This window comes from Haliotis rubra, unplaced genomic scaffold (assembly GCF_003918875.1).
Source record: "Haliotis rubra isolate DU_JTF1 unplaced genomic scaffold, ASM391887v1 Scf759, whole genome shotgun sequence".
Classification (NCBI taxonomy): domain Eukaryota; kingdom Metazoa; phylum Mollusca; class Gastropoda; order Lepetellida; family Haliotidae; genus Haliotis; species Haliotis rubra.
This window is the reverse complement of record NW_025767478.1, coordinates 402,485-416,874: the sequence shown is the minus strand read 5'-3', so window position 1 is coordinate 416,874 and position 14,390 is coordinate 402,485. Positions and strand designations below refer to the sequence as shown.

At 41.5% G+C, this 14,390-nt stretch overlaps 1 protein-coding gene across 3 annotated transcripts in view; it reads right to left on the bottom strand.

Moving 5' to 3' along the window:
* Nucleotides 1–6,067: 6,067 nt before the first annotated feature.
* The window catches only part of LOC124260269, a 34,259-nt gene continuing 25,936 nt past the window's right edge, over nucleotides 6,068–14,390 (bottom strand). For all 3 annotated transcript variants that reach the window (XM_046694528.1, XM_046694529.1, XM_046694530.1), the window contains exon 3: nucleotides 6,068–8,369. In XM_046694528.1, coding sequence (XP_046550484.1) covers nucleotides 6,739–8,319 — 1,581 coding nt within the window. In that variant the 5' untranslated portion in view covers nucleotides 8,320–8,369 and the 3' untranslated portion in view covers nucleotides 6,068–6,738. The remainder of the gene's footprint in view (nucleotides 8,370–14,390) is intronic.

Genomic DNA, 14,390 nt, shown 5'->3' with positions numbered 1-14,390 from the left:
GAGATATGCCTCCTGTCCAATCAATGGCTAACCGAGTCTTTAATGTCAGGTATTGTTGATGTCACGTCGTACCTCTCTCGACATGTGACCATTCACTGGACGCTAGCGGTTTGTCATCATTATTAACTGGACGTACCTCGGACATGACGGGCGTGCTTGAGTCGGACCAGGTGTGTGGGTTTCTGGGAGATTAATGTCAGTATACTTGTATTGCATGGACAAGGCGAGGAGGCGACGTTAATAATACTTTATCTACAAACCTCTGGAGAGGAATTCAGAATGACACGTCTGTAAAATATGGGTTAGATTAAAGCTGTCTGTATATTTAACAACTAATCTTATTATGAATACGCCAAAGCGTTCTATGTTCTAGTGTGGCAGCGAGTACGCTTAGTATATGCCAGCGAATACTATTTGTATTTTCAGTAAAGCAGTTTTAGATATACGCGGGAGTACTAGCTATATAACCCAGTCAGTACGATCTGTATATACAGTACAACCAGAAATTGTTGAGAATTTAAAGATTGTAATTTTTTTTTTTTCACCCATTACTCACGTATTAAATGTGAATATTAGCAGAACATAACTCCAGATTCAAAGACAGGTGAACAGTTAGTATTTTGTCAAGTCACCATGGGCAGCAATGCAGGCTTCAGTGCGGCGGGGCATACTACTGATCAAAGAAGTTAGAAAGTCGTGGTCCATGCTGTCCCAAATATCGGACCACCTCTTCTTTCATTTCAGCAATATTTGTCAGATTTTTCTTAATGACACTTTCCTTCATAAGTCAGTTCAAAATTGGATAGCTAATAATGTCATATTTTTGGTCCGCAACCAGGCCTGTGAATGCTTTGAACAATGTTTTGTGTCGTTGTCCTGCTGGAAAATCCAGAAATTTCCCTAGAACACGTGAGCAGATGGAAGTAAATGTCCCTCGAGAATATCTGTGTACCGCTCACTGTTCATATTTCCTTCAAATGCACAGAGGGACGTTACCCCTAACACAGATATGCCACCCTACACGTTAAATTTCGGACTGTACTTTGGGCGCTGATACAAAGGTTTTTCAGTTTGTTTGGTCCAGAATTTCAGTGTATTAGGAAACAGCCACACAGAACTTTCATCTGAGAAAATCACATTGTCCCAGTTAAAATTTCTATGCTGTAAGCACCAGTTCAACCTTCGCTGCTTTTGTTCAGGTTTCATGATCAGTGATGGAATTTCTCGACTTTTCTGCCAACCCATTGCATGCAGCTCAGTTTTAATTGTCTCCTTACAGACAGCCACAATTCCTCTATCAATCATATCCAGCCTTAAGTTTTCTAAACACCTTCGTTTGTTTTTAGAAACAAGAATACCAAGCCGCCTCCTGTCACTGACAGTCAATTTTCTGGGCCTACCTGGGCCTCCCTGGTGCTCAGTGCCATATCCATTTGCAATATTTTTCAAAACACGATAAACAGTGGACAAAGGGATGCCTGTTCTACTTGAAATCACTTTAGCTGATCTGATGTCCTTGTTATAATACTCTAAAATCAACTTCCTCTTCTCTAAATCATCCATACTGAGGATCACTGAAAATGTCGTCTGCTAGCAAGTAAACAAAGGGGGATAACTCTTCACAAACTAATGAAAAAGGATTAACGGAGTTGTCTCTCTTGAATGAAACCAGGCACTTGATAGCTGGTCAAGGTTGTTTATACTAGAAATCCAATTAAACATATTCCTAAAATTCTCTAATTTCTGGTCATACTATATAAGCGAGTGCGGTCTATATACCTCATTTAGTATCTATATATGCCAGCGAGTGCGGTATATATATACAAGCGGTACTATCTATATGTCTCATCAAGTACGATCTATGCACCCCAGCAAGTACGAGCAAGTACGATCTATATACCCCAGCAAGTACGATCTATATATCCCAGAAAGTAGACCTATATACCCCAGAAAGAACGATTTCTATATCCCATCGAGTACGATCTATTTACCCCGGCAAGTACGATCTCTATATCCCAGCGATTACGATCTATATACCCCGGCAGGTACGATCTCTATATATCCCAGAAACTTCGATCTATATACCCAAGCAAGTGCGATTTATATATCCCATCGAGTACGATGGGGGTTACCCGGCAAGTACGATCTATATATCCAAGCAAGTAAGATCTATGCGCCCCAGCAAGTACGATCTATATATGCAAGCAAGTACGATCTATATACCCCAGCAAATACCATCTATGTATATACCCCAGCAAGTACTATCTATATACCCCAGCAAGTACGATCTATATACCCCAGCAAGTACGATCTATATACCCCGGAAAGTACGATCTATATACCCCGGAAAGTACGATCTATATACCCCAGAAAGTACGATCTATATACCCCAGCGAGTACGATCTTTCTCCCCTTAGCAAGTACGATCTATATACCCCAGCAAGTACGATCTATATACCCTAGCAAGTACGATCTATATAACCCAGCAAATACTATCTATATACCCCAGCAAGTACTATCTATTTACCCCAGCAAATACGATCTATATACCCCAGTAAGCACAATCTATATACTCCAGCAAGTACGATCTATATACTCCAGCAAGTACGATCTATATACCCCAGCAAGTACGATCTATATACCCCAGCAAGTACGATCTATGTATTCCAGCGCACACGACCTTTATATCACAGCGAAAATACGATTTATCCCCCGAAGAGTACGATCTATATATGCAAGTGTTTCTCTGTTGAAAGTGACTTTATCCGAAGTTCATATGATGTATTCAAAGTCTTCAATTCATCGCCTTTGCAATAATTTTTTTAAAATACAGTCTTACCGCGTATTCCTGCTAAAAGAATGAGAAAGAACCGTTTATCGCAAAGTTTTTGAAGACACATAATTTACGATGATTTTAACCCGAATGTAAGAATCATAAGAGTTGGCATTTACAAGACTTCAATGTAACGGAGGCCCAGAAATTGCCATTAAAATACAGTGAATTTAACAACGAACCCCGTTGATCCGTACGATCCCGACAATTTTACCGCATAAACAAATGTCTGGATTAGCGAATCGCGGAAATGCGTTAATGGACTTTGTACAGATGTAATCATTCACTGCAGTAATCACAATGAAAGTGGGGTTGGAACTTCGAGGTGGTCGTATTAGCAGTGTCCGGAATAACAAGGTTTCGTTTAGTATTTCCTTTTTGAAATTCACCGACTTCATTGTGAAGGATTCCAGGTATGCAAGTGAGTCATGGTGGTATCCACAAAGCGAACTTAGCACAAAGACACTCGTACCCATACCTTAACACTGACTAGGACAGTCCTATAGTATGGGACCCTTTGTGGGACTGGCCCAGAAAACACACTGAATGCAGTAAATTGTTTGAAGATGTACCGGTATGCTGTTTAGCCGCTGATGAACCCGAGATTGACCTGGTTCAATGACCAGTGTGTCCACTGTATCATTAATCATCACTCCCTCCATCCCCTTCAACCCCTCTCTCTCACCATCACGTCATCCCTCCGTTGTGAACCATCTTTAAACATACGCTATTCAGTCAAAGGATTAAATGAACTTTCCTCAAGCCGTGTGATCTGATGGTTTCTACGTTGTTTAAAGTTCTGCTTTTAAAACGTTTGTCGTGTGCTTTTCATGAAACAATATACTCCTTACCTGTAACAATCCCGTGAAGGTCCGGGTTAGAATATTGATCTTTAATAACCCATGCTTGTCGTAAGTGGCGACTAACGGGATCGGGTAGTCAGGCTCGCTGACTTGTCATCGGTTCCCAATTGCGCAGATCGATACTCATGCTATTGATCACTGGATTGTCTGGTCCAGACTCGATTATTTACAGACTGCCGCCATATATCTGGAATATTGCTGAGTGCGGCGTAAAACTAAACTCACTCACTCACCTTTACCTGTAACATGATTAAATGTGCATTTACAGTGAATTACGGTTATAACGAACTAGAAGGGAGTACTCATTTTAGTGCGTTCCGCATTAGTTATGCGCATTTCGACTAAAATGTTCGAGTAGGCGAGAAGAAAACCCCAGTTCGTTGTTCGTCAGTTCGTTAAAACTGTTAGTTCGACGTGGGCTTGTTTACTGCATCACACACATGAGTCATAGGTGTTCCAGTTGACTAAGGCATCGCAATTATAGTTTGGCATGAAATGCATGTGGACCCGGTTTTTTGCAAATATCTCTTCATCCAATGACCCAATCGATCTCAAACTGTGCAAGTGGATGTTTTGTCAGACAACCTAATCACATTGTAAATCACCGATTTTATGCATTTGTATGAAAGAATCTGTCTATGTAACAAAATAAACAGCAGAACGCAAACTGCTTGCAGAGGGAGGGAGCCAATGATCAAACTATAGCCGCAGAGCGTTGCATCCCGTTGAGTGAGTGAGTGAGTTAGTTTAGTTTTATGCCGCTCTCAGCAATATTTCAGCAATATCACGGCAGGGAACACCAGAAATGGGCTTCACACATTGTACCCATGTGGGGAATCGAACCCGGGTCTTAGGCGTGACGAACGAACGCTTTAACCACTAGGCTACCCCACCGCCCCGCATCCCGTAGACAAGGCCCAAATGAATTTGTGTTCAGGTTCAGCCTAACTGTTAAAGCGTTCTCTCGTCACGCCCAAGGCCCATGTTCGATTCCCCACACGGTTACAATGTGTGAAGTTCATTTCGCCCACCGACCCGTGAAGGTCCGGGGTTAGAATTGATCTTCAGTAACCCATGCTTGTCGTAAGAGGCGACTAACGGGATCGGGTGGTCAGGCTCGCCGACTTGGTTGATACATGTCATCGTATCCTAATTGAGTAGATCGATGCCCATGCTATTGGTGACTGAATTATGTGGTCCAGACTCGATTACCTACATACAGCCGCCATATAATTGGAATATTGCTGAGTGCGGCGTAAAACTAAACTCACTCACTCTTTCTCGCTCACCGCCGTGATGTAGCTATTAGCGCCGTGAAACAAGTCATTCACTCACCAAGACGGTAAACGTCGAAATAAGGCATCACGTTAGGCTTTCCTTCTACATCAACCACACACGCACGCACGCACGTATTAATGCCGTTCTATCGACATTTAACAGAGCTTGTTCAACCACTTGTGCTCTTGCAAACTGTTCGTATAATTTGGATTGTGTTGTATCAAACAACCTATTCACATTCAGTGATGCATGATTCGTTACAAGATATACTAGAAACGTTCACATCAACTAGTCAAGTAAAGATTGATAATACAATGAGCCGTTGAGATTGACATCCAATGATCGAGGGGAAAAATACCAGCGCCTTGAGCATGCACTAGTGTGTGGATATGTGCGCTATATAAATATCCTATAATAATAATAATAATGATAGTTTATGTGGCGTACGTTACGTAGCAGTCAAACTTTCCACAGCAGCCAAACTAGTCACGTCAAACAAATTGTATTGCTTTTGAAGCTGCTAACGAGTCACGTCAAACAAATTGTATTGCTTTTGAAGCAGCTAACCAGTCACGTCAAACAGATTGTATTGCTTTTGAAGCAGCTAACCAGTCACGTCAAGCAGATTGTATTGCTTTTGAAGCAGCTAACCAGTCACGTCAAACAGATTGTATTGATTTTGAAGCAGCTAACCGGTCACGTCAAACAGATTGTATTGATTTTGAAGCAGCTAACCGGTCACGTCAAACAGATTGCATTGATTTTGAAGCAGCTAACCAGTCGCGTCAAACAGATTGTATTGTACTTGTAGCAGCAGTCAAACCAGTCACTTCAGACATTTTGTATTGTACGTCTAGCAGCAGTTTCAACCAGTCACATCTAAAACATTGTATTGTACTTGATGAAGTCGTCAAACCGGTTACGTCTGTCGGATTGCATTGTACTTGAAGCAGCAGAATAGCTTCCATGTCATATAAAATGTGTACTTTAAGAATCAGTATTTTCTCACAGAGAGGCCTCACGGATCCAGTTCATGTTGTACTTTAAGCAAGTCGTACAGCAGTCAGAGTCTATCAATGACAATACTCAGTGGTTATATTCATATTCTTTATTGTGATTGTCATGGGGTGAATCCCATCGAAACATGGCATATCATAAATACATTCAATAACACTTCATAAAAGCGCCATAGGAATGGCAGTATTTGATCGTGAAATGTTTGTTGACCTTACACCAACATGTTCACAAACACTGTCGTCAGATTTAGATAACGTCCTTTCATAGCAGTTAACAAGATAAGAAGTTCCAGAGTCAAAAGGAGCAAAGTACATTGACATGGCATTCAAGACATGTCTGGAAGAGATAGGACAATGCCATTAGGTTAGTGGAAGGGTCTTTGGAGAAACACTTATTTCAAAAGGATTCACATCGGTATACGACCTCAGGAGCTGAAATGGGCTAATCCAAAGAACACAGAAGAAAAGCACTAAAGCACTATTTACTCGTTCAGCCAGGACTTCATCAAAACAGGTTCAGTAAGCATTCACAGCTTATTGTGTGTTTGTGTATATAATTACACGCCATGAATATTTCATTCATGGTAAGGCACTTGTGTCCTACGAGTCTGTTTAAGTAGAGCAATACTCTTCAATAAAAGCTCCCGTCGCTGTATGGACACCGTTGATTGAATGCTTATTGTTGATTGTTCTGGTTGCGACGGTCTGGTAATTCGGTCGTAGCACAAACAGTATCCAAGTCAACACGTTAATGAATAAATACCTGTCTGTCATAGTTCATGATGATTAGGTCTGATAGAAGTCTGTTCTGGCTGCCGTGAGATCTATATACATTTGTAGAAACCATCGGCCGTTGTAAGGAGCGTCGGTATGACGGACCAGCGTTTCTGGAAGAGAAGTCTTTGACACTGGGTGGAGGAGAGTACACCTCCCGCCCTTCTGAATCTACAGAACATACACTCCTCGGCGAACCATAGTCCAAGTCGTATAGAGACGAGTCATTCAGAGGCTCATAGAGATCAAGTTTCACTGCTGATTGACCTTGAACCCTACTTACACCACTGTTTTGAGATTGCAACTTCGGCCCAGAAAACTGACCTGGTCGGTTGACTTTTTTAAATGCACCTTTTTGAGAACTACACAACCCCAAAGCGTCAAGACTCCTGTGTTTGCAGGAACTCTCTGACGTTACACTGGGTATACACAATCCTAGGGCATCTACACTTCGATGCTTGCACTTTCTGGGCACTGTTCTCTTTTTGTTTTTAATATAATGTTGTCTTTGACAGTCATGGGAGTGTTCACTTGGGCGCAGTTTGGTGTCTTGTTTTAAAGGTCCTTTTCCAGAAGACGAAAATGCACAACGGGGGGAAAGTTTGTCTCTGGGACCATTGAAGGTCTCATAATATCCACTGCTGTTTTCGGATTCGGAATGGTCAGCAAGGGTGCCTTCGTCGGACTCGATGTCCGTTGACCGATGGCCGCCTACCAACCTGCATGTCCGTGTTGAGGAGCAACAAGAGAGGCTGGACACTGTGGTCAGAGATTCCCGGTCTGACTCATCTTCCTCTGGAACACACTGCTGAATGATCTCTCGGATTTTACACTTGTGGATGAGATTTTCTTCAATTTTGTTCAAGTAGTATTCGTAGTTCGCCTGATCACTCTCACTGGAGGTGCTCATGTCGTATTCATAGCCTGTGTCGCTTGTGTCCAGAGATGCCTCCCGCGCATGGGTACGTACACGAGCCGCTGCCTGGAGACGTTCGCCGAGCAATTCCCTAAGATGAACATCATCAACATCATGACAATGCGAGTCCTCTTCTAGCGATTCTGACGAGTCGTAAGACACCTCCACACCACTCTCAGTACTTCGTGAAAGACTCGAATTCCTCCTTCCAACCAGAGCACACGTGAACTCGGTCTTCTTCTCATTCGGAGGAGGTAGCGGCGGTTTCTCCTCTTCTGTCGAATTCAGAAGAGGAACAACCATGTACGGTCCATCTTTCCTCGGGGGATCCTCTGTGCTCTTGTCCTGAGATCCGATAATATACTTCCTTAAAGTCTCAGCACTGAATATTGAAGCTGTGGACTGGTCAAAGGAAGAGCTAGGATCCGAAAACGACGTTTCCCGAAGTCTCGAGGAGCTTTCACTGCTGGATGATCCGGGTTTGGTCACACAGTTCGGCAGGTCTGGGATCTCCTCATATATATGGTAGACCTTGTCCTCGCTGTCCCTGGCGCTTGCCTGGAAACCGTAGTCGTCACTGACGTCCCCCTGTCTCGGGTTCTTCTTCTGTTTCTTCCGGTCCTTCAACCAGCGAAACATGTTGAGGTTGGTATCAAGCTGATTTAGATCATATACGCCAGGTCCTCAATCTGAAAACAAAACAGTAAATTTAGTGATTTCATAACAATTTATGGATAAAATACGAACATTTTTTTTTAAAAAAGAGTTTAAGTCCTGTTTGACTTCAGCTAAATTAACATAAAATCTAGAACAAAACCAGAAAATTGAGTGATTTCATAAGAATTTATGAATAAAATAGAACATTATTTTTTATAATGCGCTCAATCCTGTTTGACTTCAGCTACAAAATAACATAAAGTTTCCAACCTACATGGATTATACAAGGGTATTGAACTGTAGGTTAACGGAGACGACCTCAACACACACCAACCCTAAAGCAACCTTCCTGACTGGGAGACAGTCTTAGGATGCTCGTTTTTATCAGCAGCTTCAGATGACACGCATAGTGAGCGCCATTTAACAATGGGATCTTTTGTCCGACAAACAAGCTGACCGTAGGCCAGGCATAAAACTCTTGGTCACACTTGGGCAATCTGGGCAGATTGTCGATTTCCGTAATAAACAGACACGTGACCACAAACAAAACAAGATAATGTAGTAATGTCCTGTCCGCCGACAGAAACTACTACGTGTAATTTACATCGGCAGCTGCTGAGTGACAGGTAGTCGAGCATCAATAGTTTGAAACCTATGATAAACATAGTTCGATGGAGAACATTACATGCTATTGATACTTTGTTTTGTCGGATGTTTGCAAACACCCGGTATGTTTTGAATGACTATTGGATAGTTTAATCACAGCCACGTGAGTAAAATCATGAAATACAAGCCTAACGCCAGCACTACATGATGTCCACAGTTAAAACGTTTTATTATAGTTGTGACAGGTGTGTGTGTGTGTGTCTGGGCTGATGCTACGGTTCGTGTAGTTGCCAATGCGTTCTTTGTCGCTTTGGTATAATAATACAACATTGCAACATCTGTAATAACACACTAGCAAACTCAAAATCACGTTAACATGTTTAAACCATGGTCCCGACCCACAAAGCGCCCGTAACGTTACAACCTCTCGTAACACAATAGGTTTTGTTTTTTTTCATTTTATTGTTTTCATGGTGCTGATCCAATCTTTTTTCTTTTTTTAAAACATTTATTACTTCTGTACCACTACAGTTTATCACAGGCTTGCGAATGTCGTAGCGCTACGAACGTGTTGTGGATCGGGAGAAAACTTCTGATATATCGTGATACATTTTCTATATCCAAAAATAATAATCTCGCGTGATCAAAAGTGATTAAGCCGGTTTTACTCTTATGCTGTACACGTGCCCCAGAGCCCAAAATACGTGAAATTACAAGGCGTGTCCGAAAAACATCCTCCGCGTCTGACACTATCATCTACGTTAATAAATCAGCAATTAACGTCATCTCCACAAAAGAAGCATTTGCGTGATGCGGGTACTTATCTAACCTTGCACACAGACAGGCCACACGACCGTAAGAGTGGACATGGCAGGGAGAGCTACTTTCTCCGTCGTTGTTAATGCTAATGTCCAGCGTATGTTGGAACAACCCATGTCGCTTTATATCAGTGTCATCTCATGTCAATAGAGGAGATTCCCTTCATCCGTTTCGTTCTATACCACTCGGGAGTGATTGTTTGCGTGACTGGGGATTAAAGTCGACCATTTCAGATTAATATTATATGGATTTGTAAGTCGATATATATAACCCCTATGATATATCCAAATGTTAAAGGCGTGTTGAATATGGGAAGACAAGAGATGTAATTTTGTCATTTGATGCCACAATAGGAACAGCAGGATATCCATTTACTGGAAAATCATTTGCTATTAGTCGCAAACACTTAGTTACTCGAATTCCAAATACACCATTAACTCTTATCTAATACAACCACCCAACGCAACAATGGGCTTAAATATTAACACTTAGCCGTGACGTATAATACAAAGTTGTACAGACAGAAGCTCACAAAAGCATGATGTCCTTTACTTAGTAACACATACTGTTTTAGTGATAGCGTACGGTGTACAGGTTGCAAATGATATGCTCGAAGAGAATTGTTAAAACTGAAATAACAACATCTGAAATGCGATGAGAAAGGTCTTGCCATGATACCACATCACAGAGAAGCAAAAGAGCATACAATGAACACGATCAATACACCGGATATAGCTCTCTCTCTCTCTCTCTCGCTCTCTCTCTCCATTTCTCTCTCTACCTCACTCCCACTCTCTCTCCCACTGTCTCTCTCCCTCACTTCCACTCTCTACCTCTCCCGCTCTCTCTACCTCTCCCACTGTCTCTCTCTATATCTCTCTCTCACTCTCTCTGTCTCCACTCTATTTCTCTCACTCTCTCTCTCCACTCTCCACTCTTCTCCCACTCTATCTCTCCCACTGTCTCTGTCTCTCTCTCTCACCCCCACTGTCTCTCTCTCTCTCTCTCACACACACACGTACACGATTGGTTTACCTTACGTACAATTCCTTCAGTAATACACCGCCATATCACTTCCACAAAATATACTTCCTCCTTCCACCATCAACCTCCTGTTTCCAGTTGATATTAGAAATGAAACTATTTCTCTCGAGCGATATCATGACTAACCTTTGAAACAGAAAAATGACGAACTGCTCATGAAATATTCATATTCATATGAGCTAGCTTTGGGAACTATGTTCACAATGTGGATCTGAGTCGTGCATAATGTATGGGCTTATCTACTGCAGTATCGCAAAAACGAACATTCCGACAACCTATTTCGTGATTCATCAAATATTTAAAACAAACATTTAAATGCTTGCACACAATGATATTTCTCAGGAATACGGTACCCTAAAAAGCTGTTTTGGAATTTGACATCAGGTTTAGTTGAATGAAGATCTTCATTTGTGAACCTGGGTTCGATTCGCCCACTTGGGTACAATGTGTGAAGCCTTTTTCTGGTGTCCCCTATCGTGATATGGCTGAAATATTGCTAAAAGCGGCGTGAAACTATACTCACTCACACTCTCGATGCTCAAACCATGACCTGATGGCTACGAATTTATGTTTTTCGTTGATATTTTGCACTTTTCATGTCACCATTTAACTCGACGGGAAAATTGTGTGACAAAGATTTCCGATGAGTTCATTTCGGTCTCATTTTCTGTACAAGGATCATCATTATAGGTGCAGATCAAACACAAACTAAACACATACCGACACTCCAGGCAAAACGTGTTCCTTACAAACAGGGTTCAACGATAAGCTCTAGGTCCATTAATCTAATTTCAAAGATATTTTCGCATATTTGTCCACTGAATAAATATGAAGTTGGTGTATAATATCAACCATCCCTGCACTTAAAATCCACTTATCTCGCCCTATCTATGACGATGTCCAAATCAAACATGAAAACAGTCAGGAACTGAAGAAGAACACTCGCACCCTCCCTTGCCAAATACACAGTTGTCCGTATGTATCTAACATATAGCGTTTGTAAATATAACCGACAAGCAAAACCCTTTCAATACATGTCAGAAATATCTACGCGCAGAGTCGAATGTACGATTCTGATTAATTATGATTATGTGTTTATGAATCACTCTCAGTTAGTGCTGATACCAAACGTTGGCCTACATTGAGATTGTGATGCGTATTGAACGGAAGCAGTTGTACTGGTGTGACGGGGCTCGGTGGAACAGAGCGCTGTATTCTCTGCGCAAAGTGTCTCACAATGACGATTGCAATATCATAAAGTCTTTAGCGTCACGTTTTTCTCCTACACTTTAAACCCAAAACTTTAGTCACAACTAGGCATGACGTGCAGAAACAAGGCATGACGTGCAGAAATGGAATCCATTGTGGCATATGTTGGTCATGTGTTTCGTTCAGGCCTTCTACCATTTCTGGTGTCCTCCGCCGATGTTCTGGATCAATAGTTACCTAAACCAAAGTCAGTCAGTCAACTTAGAATCTTTTCAATGACCTACAAATCATGCAGATAGGTACAATATATACAAACCATCTATAAATGTTAACTTGTGATACCATACAAATAATAAGACGACCCCAACTAACCCCAGTGCTGAGACGATTCAGGTGAACGTTATGCAAGACATAATCAAATATTTCCACTTCGTGCAATTCACACATGGACGGAAATTCCGACACCCCCATTTCTTTATGCTTTGAAAATCCATCTCAAAACGGAATTCATTTGTCATAATAGATGGTTTGGTGTTGACGTACACGTGTTCTCAGTCTAACGGTAAACGAAAATCTTGAAAGAACTGTTTGATCTAGACGTATTAATGGAGCACAGACACACGTTATTGCAGTGCAAACACATTCCAGACTCGTAGCACACAGACTCATAGATATAACGTCATATAATAGATGGGTTTGTTTATGTCAACATAAAACACAACAGACAGAGCCCAGTCATGCCCCCCTTACGCCGACTAGAGACCAAGCGTATTGCGTATGCAAATAGCGATAGACCTTATTAAGATGTGGAGTCACGTTATTTCGTTTCGTAAAAAACCACATCTGAATTTGAATTGTCAAAGGCTCAGATGTCGAAAATCGGAATGTGTATTTAAACGAATCCAAACACCACGAGTAACATATCTTTTTATCACTGAATTATTTTTTCTTCTGAAATATTTGAAGAATTAAGTTCAATGTATTCTAAATACCGTATTCATTCTTTATGAGTCTCTGTGCCTCTCGCGATGATTTAACTGTATCCTTCGCGAAAGAGCATCAACATGGCGTCCGTCAATTGTCAACCATCTGTAGCAAGGTGTCAGTCAATGTCAAATATCGACTGTGTTTTATCACCAACACAGACTGAAATCAACACGTGTGTGTAGCATCATTTTCTCAATACTCAACATGTTCACTCTTGCGACAAGCTGTTCTGGGTTCCTTTTGATGACCTATTGTCAGATGCGAAATAACGTTTCAATACATTTGATAGCATAGTATCGGTACACGGGGAATATGAAAATCGTTTGTTTAGCTGTCGCTGAAATGACAACAGATAGACGGCCACGCAAAGTATACACTTGGAAAATGGATTTGACTCAAAACACTACAAACGAAACGTTACCAGGTTGCCGGGCAAAGTATACACTAGAGTGAGTGAGTGAATGAGTGATGAGTATTTTACGCCGCTTATAGCAATATCCCATCGATATCAAGGCGGGTGACTCCAGAAATGGGCTTCACACATTGTGTCCATGTGGGAATCGAACCCGGGCCTTCAGCGTGACGAGCGAACGCTTTAACCACTTGGCTACCCCACCGCCCCGTATACACAAGATTTCACCACCATACTACAACCGTTATCGTTACTTACACTCAAACGAAGATACCCGTATCAGATAGATCCCTATCTTGCCCATTAGACATTGGTATATAGTCATCGTCCTGCAATAAGTATACTTGAAGCCACTTACCGGATTACCGGCGTACAAAATAATGTTCATGTTTAACTGTTTGAATTGAATAAATGAAGGTCATTTAGATTTCATATTTTGTACAAGGTCATATACTCATCATAGAAATAAAGGAACATTTGTAATGGTAGCACTCTTACACCATTAGGAGTTTAGTTTTACGCCGCACTCAGCAATATTCCAGCTATATGGCGGCGGTCTGTAAATAATCGAGTCTGGGCCAGACAATCCAGTGATCAACAGCACGAGCATCGATCTGCGCAATTGGGAACCGATGACGTGTGTCAACAAAGTCAGCGAGCTTGACTACCCGATCCCGTTAGTCACCTCTTACAAGCATACACCATTAGGACAGTCGTATGGTGACACATATTCAGTATTCATCTGTTCCGTTAGTTTGTCCCTTCAGTATACCTATCTTGGAAATCGGAAACAACGAACGCCATTGCAAGAGTACAACCAATCTTCCATTCAGCGTAAAGGGCAACATAGATAAGAAATAGCTGGAAGAAATTCAACCACTCATTTTACAATGTCGTAAAAACACAATACGCAGACGTTTTACTTAATGGCTTAAGGTTTCCAACAGACCACAATCGTAGTATGCTGAAAAGGAAT